At 39.4% G+C, this 17033-nt stretch overlaps 1 protein-coding gene across 1 annotated transcript in view; it reads left to right on the top strand.

The window, feature by feature from the left end:
• Positions 1–17033, top strand: part of ALK (ALK receptor tyrosine kinase) — a 312192-nt gene that overhangs the window by 68267 nt on the left and 226892 nt on the right. The window contains exon 2 of the mRNA XM_071548064.1: positions 16253–16372. Within this exon, the coding sequence (XP_071404165.1) occupies positions 16253–16372 (120 nt within the window). The remainder of the gene's footprint in view (positions 1–16252; positions 16373–17033) is intronic.

A 17033-nucleotide genomic window follows, 5' to 3' on the forward strand; every position in this document is an offset into this window, starting at 1 on the left:
CTGCAAACCTCTCCTGATTTTATTTTCAGCAGTGAGTAAACTTAGCCTCTAGCTCCATTAGATCATATATAGCTGCCAGCTCATGAATTTCTTCAGGTAAAAGCAGAAAAGAAAAACAGTACATTCTTGCCTACCCACCACCATTCCAAGTTTCCAAAGAATATTTTTTCTAAAAGAAATGAGCCAAGTCTCAAAAAATCAATACATTGACAGAAGAAACTTTGTTTCTCTGACTCTGCCAGAGGATGCAGCCATTAGGTTGTATCCCACTTGGTTTTAGGTTTTTACTAGTTCTGTATTGCCTGGAGCTCAGCCACTAGTAAGATACTGGTAGAGGTAATTCTTAAACTACACAGAGGATTTTCTTGTATTTCTTCAGTAAAGGATATCCCTGATGCTTAGCCTGAGCATGTGAGCTTTACATATTAGCACACTGCTTGGCTTTTGATCCCACAGTAGCTGTGGATTGTGGTGAATTTTGTTTCCACTTCACAACAACCTTGTAGGCAGGTATTGTAGTATATTTAGCTCTTACTGCAGGACTGGAGTATGCTAAAACTGTGAATGCCACAGCATCCTGATGAACTCCCCAAACGAATGTAATTCACTACCAATCTTAAAATGCTATTCTACTCTAGAGAATGACTATTCAGAAAAGGTCTTTATTTAATCAATAGAGTAACTCCCTGTGTACTTTGAGACACATATAAAATCTGTTAGTGGCAACATGATGGGTTTTATTGCTTTTTACTTCTATTAGCATTGCAGAACCAATTCAGCTTTGAGCAAGCTGGAATCTCCACCTTCTCCCGTATTGTATCCACGAAAATAATAGCTGGCACAGCACAGAGGCTCTCAGTGCTATCAATAATGGTGCTGTTAACCAAGATTCTGGTGAATAACCTAGAATAACCTACCCTGACCACTGAAAGCAGTGGGACTGCATTGGTTTTACTGAGACCATTATTTAAGTTTACAGGGGGTTTCTGCTATGTATATTGTACAAGGACAGAAGAAACCAAGCTGAACTCTGCCTCTGGGATGTCTTTGAAAGTTAGGAAGTGATTATATTTTTCGTTGTCCATCCGAGTACTGTTCTTGAATTAATATAAGGTCACATTATAATATGTTTACATAGCTGATTCCTGGGCAGTAGAGTTATATTAAAAGCTGGGGGGGATCTCATTTGAATTACTTAAGGAAGCAATCATTTGAATACTGGCCTCCAACACCTCCAAAACTGGGTGGAAAAAGAGAGAACCTCCATGCCTGCAGCATTCTAATCTGTTTCTGTGACTGGTAAAAATACAGCTTTATTCTGTATTACCTGAAAAGTAGCATTGCCTATGACACAGAGGAACTAAATTAAAGGTAAAAAATAGCCAGATTATTTAAAAAAGTTTAGATGAAATTCTGCAGAATCTTGCCAATTTCATTCCATATCAGTTCTGATTGTCCACTGTCAAGGTTTCACAAAAATATACTTAAAAGCAGCAGCTTGAATTTTGGTCACAGCACTGCGATTCACCTGTCAATGGTGATAGGTCTGTGATAAATGAGTTTTTAGACTACAACAGAATTGACATGGTACTCTGCAGTTACTAAATGTGAGCTGATACAGATCCCTCCAAGCCAGGGTTCCAGTCTGGATTTTGATATTGCACACCTCAACATTCAGGAGAGTTTGACTGAAGGGGTTTGACTTAGTTTCACTTTTAGTGGATGCAGTGTAGGAAGCTTCCAGCTCTAGCTGATCATGATGGAAATAGTAAGATAGTGCTGCTGGAGACACAGAGGCAGTGCCCGGAGAAGCAGGACAGACTGCATTTCGTAACAGGGAGCAGAGAGGGAAGAAGGTAAGTTCGTGGTGTTCCCACATGTAGCCCAGGATGCAATGGTCAGAAAGCAGAACTATTGTCAGATTAAAACTTAGAGCCGAGGAAGTGAATTTGCAGCTCAGGCAGTCTGTACAATGAGATAATGATGCTAATTCCTGGGAGTAGTGAGCTGGATTCTGATCAACCTTGTGTAAGCAGGTGTACTCCAGAGATAGTGAGGAGCAGAAAACAGGTTAATTACTATTTTTAGCAATGTAATAAGGACAGACTGGGTGAGTTAGCAGTATTTCCCTGATAAATGTTAGATTGTGGGTGCTCAGGGAGCACAAGCCTCTGAGATGGTGACTACTAATAGCTCTGCATGAGCTGGACAGAGGCAGGTTTCACCCACAGAACATATCCAGCTCTTCACTTTGAGAATCAGTCTGCTGCTATACCCTGCCATCCCTTCATTGTCTTTGAGGTGCTCCAGAGCAATCTTTGCCCTGGTGAGAGGCACCTGGCTGCAAAATACCAGGGAAGACCTGCCCTCAGAGCCAGTGCTGTCTCTGGTACCAGCTTCCAGAGCCAAGGAAGTAGTTCTCTCTCGCTGACAGGAGAACCCTATGCCTCCCGTGCTCAGTCACAGGACAGGAGCAGGGATATAAAAAAAAAACATTGGCAAGGAGAGAGCCTGTACCTCCTACTTGAGTAGAGGAAGGGAGGGGAAGAAATAAGGCAAAACTGAAGCAGGTATACTGACTTCCTGAAGACTGTTTCTAGCAGCCCAGAAGAATGACTGTAGGACATCAATAAGCAGGAAGATATAATGGCTTAGGGACACGTAGAAGAGAGACAGAAAGTACTGAGGAGAACCTCTCTGGGGGGCCTCAGTATTAAAAAATGTGGGACAAGTGTCCTCAAGAAAATGGGACCCTGACCACCAACTTTATTTCAGTTGTGTTGATGGCCAGGTAGTGAAGTTGGCAATCTGGTGGTAAAAATCCCCTTAACTTGCTCTGTTCTTTTGCATCTTCTGGTCACCTCATTATAATTCAGAAACTCTATCAAATTATTCATACCCTCACTTTGCAAGTTGCACTGTGTCTGTAGGATGCTGATCTCTTTCTCTATTACCTGCTGCAGTTGTCTTTACAGACTTAAGACACCTGCTGAACCAGTTTTTCCTGAGATAAAGTTATCATGGAAGAAAAGCATGCTCTCTGTTTTTCTTTTTGCCTGGATTTCTGTTAGTAAATGAGATGGAAAGAAGGCTACTTATCTTCAGAAAGTGCTATTTGCTTAAACAGAAATACAGATATGTGACTCTAAGATCTACAACTCATGATCTGAGTGGGTAGAATCTGCAGTGCCTTTTGTCATGTGCTATGCAGGGCCCTTTCATTTCGTGTCTAAAACCCATACAGTCATCTCCAGATCAGGCAGATTAGAGAGGGGAGGATGTTCTGAAACAGTATTGTGGCATGCAACAAATCTTTTAGTGTGAGATAACGCTCTACAATAGTTTTGAATAACAAGTTACTTAAAACAAGTACTTTATTCTTCATGTAATTTTTTAGTTTTCTACAACCTAACAAACTGTAGTCCTGGGTAATGCATAATCAGTTAATTAATGAATTCTGGAGGGCTGACTGCTAAGGTGATACTGGCTGTTGTTTATTTCTACTTGCTAAGCTGCATGAATTTTTAAAATACCACAAATCCTCACCTGATACTTTCTGTCCTTGTTAATGCTGTCATCGACAGAGAGATGTACAGGCCTTTGAAGAAATCTGTAAAACTGATTTTTTTCAAAGACTTCCAATTTGAAACCAGAAATTATGTAAAGTCTGAATGTTCTTGCCTCCCAGTTGGGATTGAAGCTTACAGAGTGGCTCCCTGCAGCTCCACTCATACCAGTTCAGGTTAATGTCTTCAGTGATGGATCGGCTGCTTGCATCGGCTGTTTGACCTGTAAGACCACTACAGGTCAAACAAGGACCATAGGCGTGAGCAGCTGGTAAACAGAAAGGCCAGTATTTTTTTTGGAAAGGAAAGCACAATATGTGTTTTCCATCTTGAAACTGCCTGACAGTTTTATCAAAACAGGGTATGGATAAAAGGAGCAGTGCATCATTCTGGTGGGGATTCAGTCTGTTGTCATAATTCTCATAGTGTGTTGCACTGTCTCTGTCATGCAGCCCCCTCTCTATCTGAAGTTTGTTGTCAATAGGGATTTATTTAATTTGAATTTTTATGAGTTTACTGTAGCTGTGCTCATTCTATTTTGCTCTTTACTAATTTTTCTAAAAGATCTTGTTGACTCTTCATGAGTATTTTTCTGAATGGCTTCTCCAGTTCAAGGTCCTTGTCAGGGGACTCTCAGCAAAATGCTCTGGCAGTGGCAAAGCAAACTCATATCACATCAGATGCATAAGAATCAGAATTACTTAAGTTGTTTTATAATGGCAGATTTTCCATCAAGAAATATCATTTTGAAAACTAGACTTCCTATGGGAATATCAATTTACACAAAATGCCAGGGTCTTTTTCAGTCTGGGAGAAAATCAAAATGAAATATTTTGACCTTACTATGATGAAGCATTTAGATAATCTACTGCATTTGCAACTATACTATATTTTACTGTGAAATTGACAGAAAACACTCTAATTTTAATTCCTTTACACAGAAGAAGTTGCTCCCCAGCTGTTTTCCTATTAAGATTTTATTTCTAGGAAACTTCAGATTCATTCCTGTTTATTCCAATATGTGGAATGGAAAGAAAGAGAAATCACGGAGTTTTGTGCAAAGAAGAAATTCATACTGCTGCTTGGATCCAGCACCTATTGGGTACCATGGGCATTTGAAAGACCAACTGATGCATAACTGGAGTACCACATAGAGCAAACAAAACAAAAATCCCAAGGGCTGAAACCTGTTCCCAGTAAATATTTGTGTAATTTCAAAGTATTCATCAACTGCATTCTGAACAAGAACAATGTGCAACCAGCCAACAAGTGCCAACTTTCCCAAGCCGACTGTTCATTGCAAATAGTTTGCCTCTTCACTGTGGCAGAGAAGTGTGTTACTAAGTTCTTCTTAAACGAGCTTTTTACCATTGCCGTAGTGAAAACTGTATGTGTGAGCTGGACAGTTTAAGGGAAATTATATTTTGAAACTCTGCTTAGACATTTTTTCATAAAAAGATTTACTGCTTTTTATTCAAGGATTCCCAAGCCCAGTGAGCACCATTACTTCCATTTTACTGGTAGACTACAAAGGCAAAAGGAGAAACTACACAATTTGTCTTAGAAGAGGTGGGAATGGAATTAGATTATGAGATCCAGTTCACAAAACAGAATCTATGGGATGATGAGTTGGCCTTTTTTTATAATGGGTGTTATTGTAGTGTTCATCACAGAAGACGCTGTATAACTCAACAAAATTCAACTTGGCACTTTCCATAGCAGATGTTCAATAGAGTGTATACTCTTTCTTTTCTAGATGTGGAAAATGAGGCATAGATTGCAAATTATTTTACAGCACTTAGGGCTGGCAGTGGAAAAGTGGCGTAAGGCTAGCAGTGCTGTTTCAGCCTTTTCAGGCCTCCTGTATCTTAATTTTTCTCATACCATCATCTCTAAATTCACCTTTAGAGCAACTGCCCAAAGTACTTGGATTTTAAGATGTGCACACAGATAAAACATTCCACACTCAGAGATTAATGGTAAAACTGAAAAAACCAAAACCATTGAAGCAGCTCTTGAAGGCAGCTGGTGATGATTCCTTCTTGATTATTGCTTAGGGACCACTGTTTGCAACTGCTTTATCCCAGGGGACTTTCCTGGGGAAAAGCCATGAAAGGAAGTCTTCTTGAAGAGGTGTCATCTGTCATGACAAGTTGCCTGTCCTGATGAGCCTTGTGCTAAGAATGCATTATGATGACTGATGAGGCCGTCTGTAGGAGTTAACTCAGCCATTTGTAATCATTTCTCTTACAGGCCTTTTGGTAATCACATTGGGAAATTCTTATTTGAACAGTGCAGGTTCAAGGGAAGAAAAGCAAAGTTATTACTCTGTTGCAGGAAAGCATTTAGGTACACATAAACTTGGGGGGAAAACAAAAAAAACAAGCAATCAGCATAAAGTATCTTACTGTCCTTATAGATAGTCCTGAAAGGCTATTTCTTTTAATTTTTTGCGTAGATTCAAGCCCCATCCCCACACTGGCTTTGTTCCAAATGCTCTGAATTTCACTTTCACAACATAGAGTGAAGCCATTTAGCAGAGACAGGGCTGGACTACCAGAAGTAAGGACCTCTGGGAAGAAGGAAACAGTAAAGGTTGTTTTCTAAACTTTGGTACCATTTTGCAATGTGAGTTTGAGCAGGTAGTTGAACCCCATGGTTCATTAGTAACCTTACATATAAGAGGTACATAATTCTTATGGGGTTTTTTTTCCTGTGTGGTTCGTGTCTTCTACTAGTTGTTTTACAGCTCCTATGGGCCAGTTTTTAAGCCCAGCCCGTCTCATTAGTTTTTCCACATCTGGAAGGCCGTAGCATTATATAGAAATATGTAAAATGGAAACCAGAAAGCTCCTCATCTGTGTGATAGGCAAATGATAATAACTGGCCTCTTCCTACTCGTCTTAGACTGTGTCTTGTTGAGTATTTGGATGATCATCTTTATACCAGAAGCCAAATATAAGTCTGAGTAGGACTTCACAGGAGCATGGTTTGCATTACCAGAGAGAATCTGTGCCACCCTGCCCCCCCCAAGGTTGCCCCTTGAGCTGGAACACCACCTTTTGTATCACATAATTGAACCACTCTTGTGCCACCCAGCAGAGGGTGGAGGTGGCTGGTGGCATCAGCTGCTTTCCAACATCACTCACCTCTCCTCAGTGAATGCTGAGGATTAGTTAACAGTTAAGATCTTTGGAAAGCAGCTATACAGAGCAAAATTGTGCCAAGAAACCCAAAACATCCGTAAGAACTCGGGATATCTCCAGAGATGCTGCTTCTTATTTTAATTCTGCACCTGAGAAACAGAATGACAAGCAATTTCCCATTTACAACCTTTACTCATAGTCAACTCAGAGGTGCCTGTCTGAGTGCGGACAGAAGTTTCTCATGCCTCATTAAGGCACTTTATGGCCTTTTTGGCAGCACTTGTAGAACTTCCTTGAGAAGTACTTTCACATCTAAATACTCCACAGTTGTAATCAGAAATGTTGGCCTTTACCTTAAGTGAAATTAAATGTTACCCTGAAAATAGACAATATAAGCACATTGGCATCTTTCCCAGTAAAGGGAATATGGAGTAGTTTTTATTGTTCCTGCCAAGACAGCTGTGTTTTAGATTGAAATAGTCATTGCACTCTTTTGCTATTTCTAGAAATAATGCAGATTTCCTACCACTAAAAAATGTCTCATATTTTCTCTGGTAGCAAAACACCCTGCACTTTTGTTCCTATTCTGCAACAATATATCTTAACAGAAATGCTTAATGCAGAAAGTAAATGGGTTTAGCCATACAAATGGCAGGGAATTTGGAACTGTCGCTCTGTCACAGTTGTGTCTGTCGTCCATATGTAGGGCTTCATCTGATTCCTCTGAGTGTTCACCTTATGTTTTGATATGTAGGCATATTAAAAAAGTTTCTTCTTCTAAAATGCCATCTTTGGATTGCAAAATTTTAGAATTATTCTCTCTATTAAAGGTGGACAAGGCCTCTGCAGCTGCAGTGACCTTTCTAAAAGTGTTCCCTCTGTCTACATGGTACAGTTTAGGATTTCTGACTCTTGTACAGGAAATCTCCAGGGCTTACGTGAAGTTCCTGTATTTTATTTCCTTTGCTCTTTGGGCTATTTTAAATGTGAAAAAGTAGGGATGTCCAATTTAAAAAAATAAAGCCCCTGATTTGTATTTCTATATGTGGAGCCAATTGTTGAGTCTTCTGCCAACATTATCTTTCACCTGCACTTGTGCAGTAAGCATAGAATTTCCCTCCTTTCACAGATGCAATAATAGTAATAATGATAATAACAAGTTAAAAAATAAGGCTGACTTATGCCACTGCCATTGCTTTCTTCTAAATAAGCAGTGTTTACTGGCTGCCACTTGCAGCTGGCAGTGTTGAATGGTTCCAGGCAGCAAAAAAAGGCCAGCTTGTGCCTAAGGTGGGCTTATGCCAGGTGGTTGAGAGACTGTTCTGGACGTTGCTCCATCCTCTTTGAGGAGGAAGGATGGTGCACATGTCCAAAGAAACCTTTTTTCACAAAGAAAGAGATTTATGTAGCAGTACCGTGGGATACAGGGAATAAGGGTTCCTGGGTAAATCTGGATAAATCAGCTGGAGCAAAGTAAAGACACTTCTCAGATTAACTCAGCCTGAATTGGAACCTTTGAATTGTCTTGTGTCTGTATTAAGGAACCATAGGAAAGTTTGTTCTTCCCTCTGATATGCAGTAGGTGTGTGAAAATGGACTGCATTTCTCCTCCACCTCCCATCCAAACTCAGTGCTGCAGTGCAGTGGAAGAAAGGATTTTAAATGCTCAGGTCATGCGTGACTGTAGATAGCTTTGAGAGGGAAGGGAGGCATTTAGTTATTGTGTATGAAAGCAAAAATAAATGTTCTCTAAACTTTGTTACCACTGACTCCAGAGACAGAGGTACTAATGCAGCCTGATGAAAGTGTGGGAGGAGAAGTGAGTTACCACCATTTTCATCCTGATCAAAAAAGTCTTTGAAAGTTGATCAGGCTGCCTGCTCTGTGAAAAGCCTCCTGCAGACCACAAAGGCTCAGCTCTGCACTGAAACCTTCAAACATTTATTCCCCCAGCCTTCACCTGTTCAAGGATTTTTTTTTGCATGTGTTTTTATCCATACAGGGACAAAAATAAGTGAGCATTGAATGCCACATTTTCAAGCATGAGATACAGATCGAAAGGCAGATATTAAGAAAAATATGAGCTTGTATTAAAATCTGCAGGGACTGTGGGCCACTGAGTATCTAAATATCTGCAGCTGTGTTAGAGTGATAACTGTGCTTAGTGGTGTCAGTTTGTGTATGCATTCTGGTTTAGTACACAGTCAATATAGCACAAAAGAGGATTTTAAGTGTATAAAGAGCAGAAGATTGTTTCTGAGTTTTTTTTCTTTCTTTAATCCCACTACTTAAAATTATATAGGAAGTGTGCAGATTCGATGAGAGACTCCAGCTGGATGTATGTGTGGCTATGCAGAAATCCAAGGGAAAGGCACTAAATGTTTCGAAGTCAGTGTGTTTAATGAATTATTAAAATACTATCAAAATAACTGTTTCTTTTCCTTGAAAGTCTGACGACTATGGTTGTGAAGGTTGTGTTAACTGGTTACAAACTGGGGAAAGTACATGCAGAGGGGTAATCTGGGACATGCAAATAGATGGATATTGAGAATATGTGGGATCAGAACCCCGGTTCTAAAGATGAGAATTGTACTGGTATAGCATATATACTAATATAGTGATCATACTGGTGTATATTGTGTGTGTGTGTATATATATATACACATATATACAGTATATATACTTGTCTAGAAATCATACTGGTAAGCAACTGCTCTGAAGTCCTTTGGACAAGGAACCCTAATGGAGAGTCCTTCTGGGGGCCAGTGTGCAACCGGCGCTGGAAGGGCTCCCGATGACTGTGGATGGAGGAACTCTAATGTTGGCACACATGCCAAACATTGATACTGTCTCTCGGCTGCTTTGTTAGAAGTTTTCCTCTGCTACAGTAGCCAAATACCCCCAACAACAGTGGAAGAGTCACTTTATTTGCACATGTACAGAAAAAAATCAGAACATCTGCAGCCTGAAGTACTTTACTATGCACTACTAGAAAGGTTACTGATTTTGCAGACTTCTCTCTGGCCCTTTTCCACTGTCTGCAGTGTCTAGAGGTCTGCCCGTGCTGCAGGAAACAGCCAGACATGGTGGCTTCTGATTTTCACTGCCTTAATGGTCAGTAATTCAGATGCATTCATCAGTTCTAAGACAAGGAAAAATATTGCCCTGTGTTGAAATACCACACCCCCACAAAATCACCACCCCAAGACTCCTTTTTCAGTTGTGACCCTAAAATATCTAAAAGCTGATACCAAGTATCCAAAATTCAGAATATGTGTTTGTACATGTTGCTTTGCACAGAAGGGCTTTCCCCCTCTCTTTAGCAAAGCTGCAGTCTAGGCAAGCAGGAGAAGCACAACCCTCAGTGCTGTACTACATGCAGCCTCAGCTTTTGAGGGGATGAACCAGAGTTGAGAGCAGTTCAATTACTAACACTCAGTCCTTTGTTTTCTCTGTGTTGCCCAGAGGTGCATAATTGTACTGTAAAAGCTTATTATGGCAGAAATCAGTCTGCTGTCGGATTTTTTAAGTTTCTCGTGCGCACACAGATGAGTAACAACGTTAAGCCATTCTGAGTCTGGTCTGTAATTGAGGCCCCAAGCTCTTTATCAGGGATTCATTGCCATTTCATGGTGTCTTACTGAGCAGGCCTTCGGCAGTGACACAGCACCTGAGATGCACAGCAACTGAGATAGTATGTTATAGATGTCAGTATATTTTATATTCATTTCTATATTAGTTATTATAAGCTTGGTCATTTAATTGGGTTTTTCAATACTATTTGTGTGGAAAATGTTGTTTATTTATTTTCCTGTAATGAGCAGGAATGCACTATACTTTGCTAACATTTCCCTATTGCAATGCCTTGATCAAATGGCAATTTGGATCTTCTGTGCTTCCCTTTCTCCACAGCCAAGGTCCATGGGTCAGACCACATCTCCCAGACTCAGCACAAAGTCTCATTGCATCAATTAACATTCATGGGATGTGGTAGGTAGAGGAACTGCCTAGTCGGTAGAAGGCAAGGTACAACAGAGATTTGTACCCCTAGTCAGGGCTGTGGAGTACCTATTTGCTGATTGAAATAATCAATTCTGAGGCATATGAGTTTTTCAATCAATATTCGCTGTGAAAAGGAGATGGGAAAAGTACACAGCTAACAGAGAGTGGTTGAAAGAAAATTTTAAACAAGCTTTACAAAGGGGAAAAAAAAGGTAGTAGTCAGGGCCAGAAGGATAACTCAGATGCTGAATTAAATACAGTTTTATTAGTGACACATGCTTCATGTAAAGAAAGTGTTTGCTAGTCCCAAATTTACTCATCAAGCATCTGCCAGTCAGCATTGTTGATCACTTCTGTGCCTTATGGAGTGTGCTTGGCTGAATTCACTATCCACAGGTCTGCTACAGTCCACTAAATGCAAATTTCTTCTCTGCAGCAATCCAGCACAGTTTCCGTGACACACACATGCTATCATTTATTTGCACTCATCAGGCTTTCAATATGACACAAAATCATTGTAGCATAATACATTATTAAGTGTATTTTCTAACTGAAAAAGATAAACTTGACAGACTGTCAGTGAACATTTTTGTACTGTAGAAAAGTCTGTGAAAACAAGCCCTGGAGTACATCCACCCATTAGTGTAAGTAAAGCTCACCAACTATTCAGAGCAAGAAACTGCATGGAATGAGCTTGCCCTTTGCCTTGTTCTCCAGCTACACCATAAACAGATTTTGAATTTTGCTTCTGAATGTATTTCAGACAATGATTTGTATGAACATAGTTGAGTCCATGGATTATTCACAAACCATTTACATGGGCTATTTGTTGGTTTTGGTGCTGCTTGGTCATCTCCATATAATGTGTTTTTTGCACTTTCATGGATGACTGAATATCTTTGTAGATGAGAAGAGTGGAAAAATGAAAGCTTCTAAGAGATGGTGTCAGCACTGTTAGTGTTATTGTGAGGATCACTTGTAAGTTTAAGAGGGAATTTTCAGGCAATCTTTTTCCCCCAATTTGTACACTTTTACGCTTCCAAAAAAAAAAGAAACTAAGTACTTTTGTGGAGCCGGGAGCTCAGCAATCCTTTATCAAGGACCTCTGAGGTATACACTTTCAGCCAGAGAGAAGCCAGCCTGAACACCTTGTTGGTCATAACTAGCCAGGGCTTAATTAATGCCACGATCTTGAGAGCTCTTTTGCAAGATGGAGTTGTTCAACTTCAGAGTCCTGCAGTGTTGTATCTTCCACTTCCCAAGGATGTCCTTGGCCTGCCTGAGGTTCATAGGAGAAGTCTGCAGAAGTTTCCTTACCTGGGGCAGTCAGCTCTCTGTAAGACTTTTTGTTTTAATGAAATTAGGTTGACTTGGTTCTGAGCAGATTAGTCCTTCCTTTTCTTCATAGAGAAAAGGTAACTGTGTAATATCTTTTTTGTGGAAAATTGCTACCTTTTACTTAGAACTAGAATAACCTTTTTTGAAATGTCAGGCTTTCCCAGAGACTGGAAAATCCAGATCTTTATGGCGTAATATCCTTCTGTGGGAAATTGCACCTTTTACTTAGAACTGGAATAACCTTTTCTGAAATGTCAGGCTTTTCTAGAGATTGGAAAATCCAGATCTTGATGGCAGATGTTTCTAAGTACATTAATGTAATAATTGCTAATAACTAGTCTATTGATTGCTGTTATAAATCAGAGCTACAACCACTACCAATGTTGGTTTGTAATTTTCATTTAAACAAACATGAGTGATTTTGAGATATTTTTTAGATGTAGATATAGATGAACGTACATGTTGATCTTGGTTATTATCATACACATCAGTTGAAGCTTGGAAATCTAGAGGACAGGTACATGCTGGCTTCTCACCTCAGATTTGCCACTAAGAAACTGCAAATTATACAGCTCAGCAAAGTAAGAAAGATGAGTCGGGGCCAGTATCCAAAGGTACTAATAATAAATATTCAGTTACCTGTAGGTGCACTTTTTGGTTAAAGAAGACTTGGGTGTTTTGGTAAAAGTTCATTTATATTTCTACACTGCACAGAACTTTAGAAAACGGCATATGTTAATTGCTGGGAATATTTCTTCCTTCTTCCAGAAAAGACAAAAGGGGAGGAAATCCCGTTTGTATAAAAATTATACAAGTCAAAAGCTTTTATTGTTGTTCCATTTTTATGTGAACACACAGAGTTGTTCTATTAAAGAGATATTTTTCATTAAAATAATGCATAAATATTTTATTTAATGAATTTTTAGCCTTGAGGCTTGACTTCAGTACACGTGAGCCATTTTCTATTGTTTTTTACTGAAACTCTTTGTGAGCTGAATGAATTTCACATCCCCTAAGGACATTCCCTAAGTTTAAAAAACAGAAATGTCAAATATTCTCTTCAACTCCATGTTTCTTGCTGTGATGGGGCACCTTGGGTCAGGATTTGGCCCTGTATATGTCTTTAGGTAGAAATATCAAAGAAACCTCTGTTATACCTTGCCGTACTTCTGGCTACCAAAAATGGAGTTGTCAGCTTCCAATTGCTAATCCATTAATTTTTTCAAAAGGTTGGAGTTACTTTTGACATGTGACAGAGTACCCTAGCACAAAAAACTGGAATGGGAGGTTAGCATACCTAAAAAGAAGTAGACAAATTCTCAAAGTGAGTTCTGGCTTAAATTGATTTGTTTTGGAGAGGGGAAAACCCCTTTATTGTGTAAAATGGCGAGAGTGTGGTCTACATTTGTATTACCCTTGCTTCACAAGAAGCATTTATTTAGTTGAAACAGTCTTCTGTTATTACTTTTCTGGACAAAAAATGCCCTGGAGGTGGGAGAGGAAAGGTCTCTCCTTGTTCTAACCTATAGCTCATTCTGAAATCAAATCATTCCTCACTGTGAAGAGTAGCCTCTTGGCTATACAAAAACCTTTTACCCAGCATCTTTCTCTGAAGATAACTTAATTGGGAAAGATTCATAACTTCTGATACAATCTTCTTGTCTTCAAGTTCAGACCAATAGCCCAAGCAAATCATCTGAGATGAAGTTCCAAAATTAATCTTAAGGAATATGAGAAAAAGGAGTTATTAGGTTAAAATGAATTGAACTGAATCCATACCATAGAGAAAAACTTTGAATTTTTTATCTTATCTCTTATTCACCTCTTGCTGCTGATAGAGGGGAGGTTCAGGTGCCTGGACTACCTTGTCTTCTCTGCTCAGGTGTTCAACTTTATTTTTATCTCAATTTACTGAATGTGTTGGCATGAGCGGGAACATTCAGCTGAGACTGATTGTAGGCATGATTTCTGAAGAATGCACTATGGAAAGGCATTTTTGGAACTGTGAGAGGTGCCAGACAACTTGGAGTGCTGCAGCTGAACACTGTGGTACTGATTTCCAGGTAGGGCGGGTCAGGGTGGTTGCAGAGATTTAGTTTTGAGTTCTGTGACTGAAGCATTAGGGAGAGAATTGCACCTCAGTAACTGTCTCAGGTTATTTTGCCATGTGAACTGAGATGGGAAGCAAGTCAGTATTTCGTTTGTGTGAAGTTTTCACAGGACTGTGACCCCAAGTCTTGACTCTCTATTTGTACTAAAAGAACAATATCTACAGTGTTTGGGTCTCTTTGGGGTAAAGAGGCTCTGGAGTTCTTGTTTGAGGGAGATTCATGGTCTGTGTTTAGGATATTAAACCATTCCCCATTTTGGAGAATCACTGGATACGGATATTGACACTAGTCAGACATCTCACATCAGGCAAAAGACACATGACTTTGAAAACCACTTATTTCGAGAGTTCATATTTTTTAATATTCTTCTTTTATTTGTTATTTTATATTAACATCAGTGAAGCACATTTATAGGAGAATTCTGCTTTTATCAACTACTCTTAGTTTTGTAATGAAACCTTATATTATTTGCCGTCATCGGCTTTATCATGGGCTCTGAAAGGTGTGTCAACCATGTCTTGATGTTAGGAAGGAAATGCCAATATTCAGATTATTCCGTAGTTACTATCGCTTCATCATTGACAGCTGAAGGCAGGACACTGGGTTTGCTACCTACACTCATAAATCTCTGGCCTGATTTTGTGTGTCACTTCATTTCAGACAACAATAGGGTGTGTTTAATTATTGCACTATAACTTAGCATACAGACCAGGTTTAATTGAGCCATCAGGGATATTAATTTTTTTTCCACTCAAGACTATTTTATAATACAGTGTGGAATCCATTTTTATCTTGGAGATTATGGCTTTAAGCAATGAGGAAGAGTTACAGCTCTTACCTAAGAATGGTTATTTTCTCTTGGTTTTGCTATAGTTGCTCAGTTACTAAAGATAAGATTGCACTGAGAATGGGATAAGGCACAACTAACATTTGGACAAGTCCCTCTAAAATTTTCAAGTTTTTCTTCAGCAGAAGTAGAAATCAGGGCTAAGCAAAGATTTTACAAAATCAAAGCAGGTTTCCCCAAGTCTTCAGCCATTTACCTTGTTTACTATTATCCTCTTAAATATGTCTTTTATTGTCAGTTACTATTTATCCATCCAACAGGCCAGTTCATCAGCACTCTGAATCAATTATTAAGTTAGTGAATTCCTACTGTTACAGAAAGTTTTTCCGCACTTTATTGAGAGTTATTACCATTTTTTTGGCTATTATTATAGGAAAATTTAGCATTGTATTAAGAATTCAAGGAAGCAACTTCAGTATTCTTACTTGACAAAAATATTTTTAATAGATCAAAAATGTACTTCTTATTTTTTCTCTGAACACCAAATTCCTTATGGCTTATGAGAAATCAGAAATCCAGAGGTTTATTTTTTTCATCAGTCAAAGCTCCCAAACACAAGTCTTGCCTGCCTGTATTTCTACAAAGTTAAATTCCTGACTTTCCACTGAGGACCTCAAAAATGAGATCAGAATGCTCAAGATCCTCATATCTTCAGAAAAACCAACTTAAACATTTACCGACAAAATTTGCACTTCCAAAGCTTGTGGAATTCTGCTTTGCTCATTGATCTTATATGTTATTTCAGAAACTGTTTCTGATCACCTCTGATACCATTATGGTCTTGCAGTTAGTGCAGGTCTGTATAGAACCTTGCCTGTTCTGGGTCACTTAGTATTTGAATCACCAATAGCATTTTTGAGATACACTGGGTTGTTGAATGGAAGCTGGATACAATTGTGCCTGTCCCATGTGCAAGATCTACTCATGCTAGCAAACCTTAAAAAAAACCCAAACAAATTGGGGCACTGAAAGATCAAAGAGAACTTCAAATCAGTGGGAGGTGAAACTTGACAGTTTTTCTAGGTGATGATAATTTTGCACTGTAAAGCAATTAATCTCCTGTCTCCCTGTGCATGCATGTATCAAGAAGGAAGAACCAACCAAGAAGTAGTTGAATGTCAGTGCTTATTGCATACGGTCTATAAAGATGTTTAAGAACTTTGCACTTGATGTGTTGCATGCAAACAACTATGTCATACATAATGCGATTTTCTTTCTTGTTTTGTTTTTTTTTTATTAAAGGTCTGAGCACCTCAGATCACCCAGCAAGGAGCCCCTCTCTTCCTCCTGGTTACTGTGCTTGGAACTTGACCTGGGTCATGAGAGATACATCCCCTTTCTTCTCCCATAGAGGACGACACAGTGAGTAGCATGAATATGTTATCCTCAAGAGGCTGTAACTAACTGCCTAAAGTTATTGGTATAATACAGGAGTAAAACAACACAAGTCAAATGATCCATGGTAAAATATCCATACTGTCAGCATCTGGAGGCACTAATAAGCCTTACTGTCTCTTACCAGCTGCCTCTGAAGCCTTCCCCTCCCATGCTCATGGGCCCAGGAGTCCCATTTCAGCCGTGCACAGCCTGAGGTGACCTTGGTCATTGCCATCTCTATGGAGGTATCTGGTGACCTGGGTTGCCCCAGCCTGCCCTGCTCACTCAAAAACAAGGTCCCAGACAGTAATATTTGAGTGGTACATTGTAATCCAGTGATATCATAATGAGAGGAGCTATGTACTGAACTTTTTTCTTTCCACTCCTTTCCCATCCATTCCAAGATTTGGGAATCTGTTTTCACCGATTCTCTGGTATGACCTGTGTACTGGCTATCCATGGCCATTCCACTGTGAAGTACGATGATCGCAGTTAGGACTGGGCTGCATAAGGAAATATCTAACATGCAATCCAGAAAGTGACTGAAGTAGAATATATCTACTATATATCTACTACCAGTCTCCATGAGGGGAGATAAGGTGCTGAGAGGCTAATAAGATTTACTCACCCCAAGCCTGTAATTATC

The sequence above is a fragment of the Pithys albifrons genome, chromosome 2, assembly GCF_047495875.1.
Source record: "Pithys albifrons albifrons isolate INPA30051 chromosome 2, PitAlb_v1, whole genome shotgun sequence".
Lineage (NCBI taxonomy): Eukaryota > Metazoa > Chordata > Aves > Passeriformes > Thamnophilidae > Pithys > Pithys albifrons.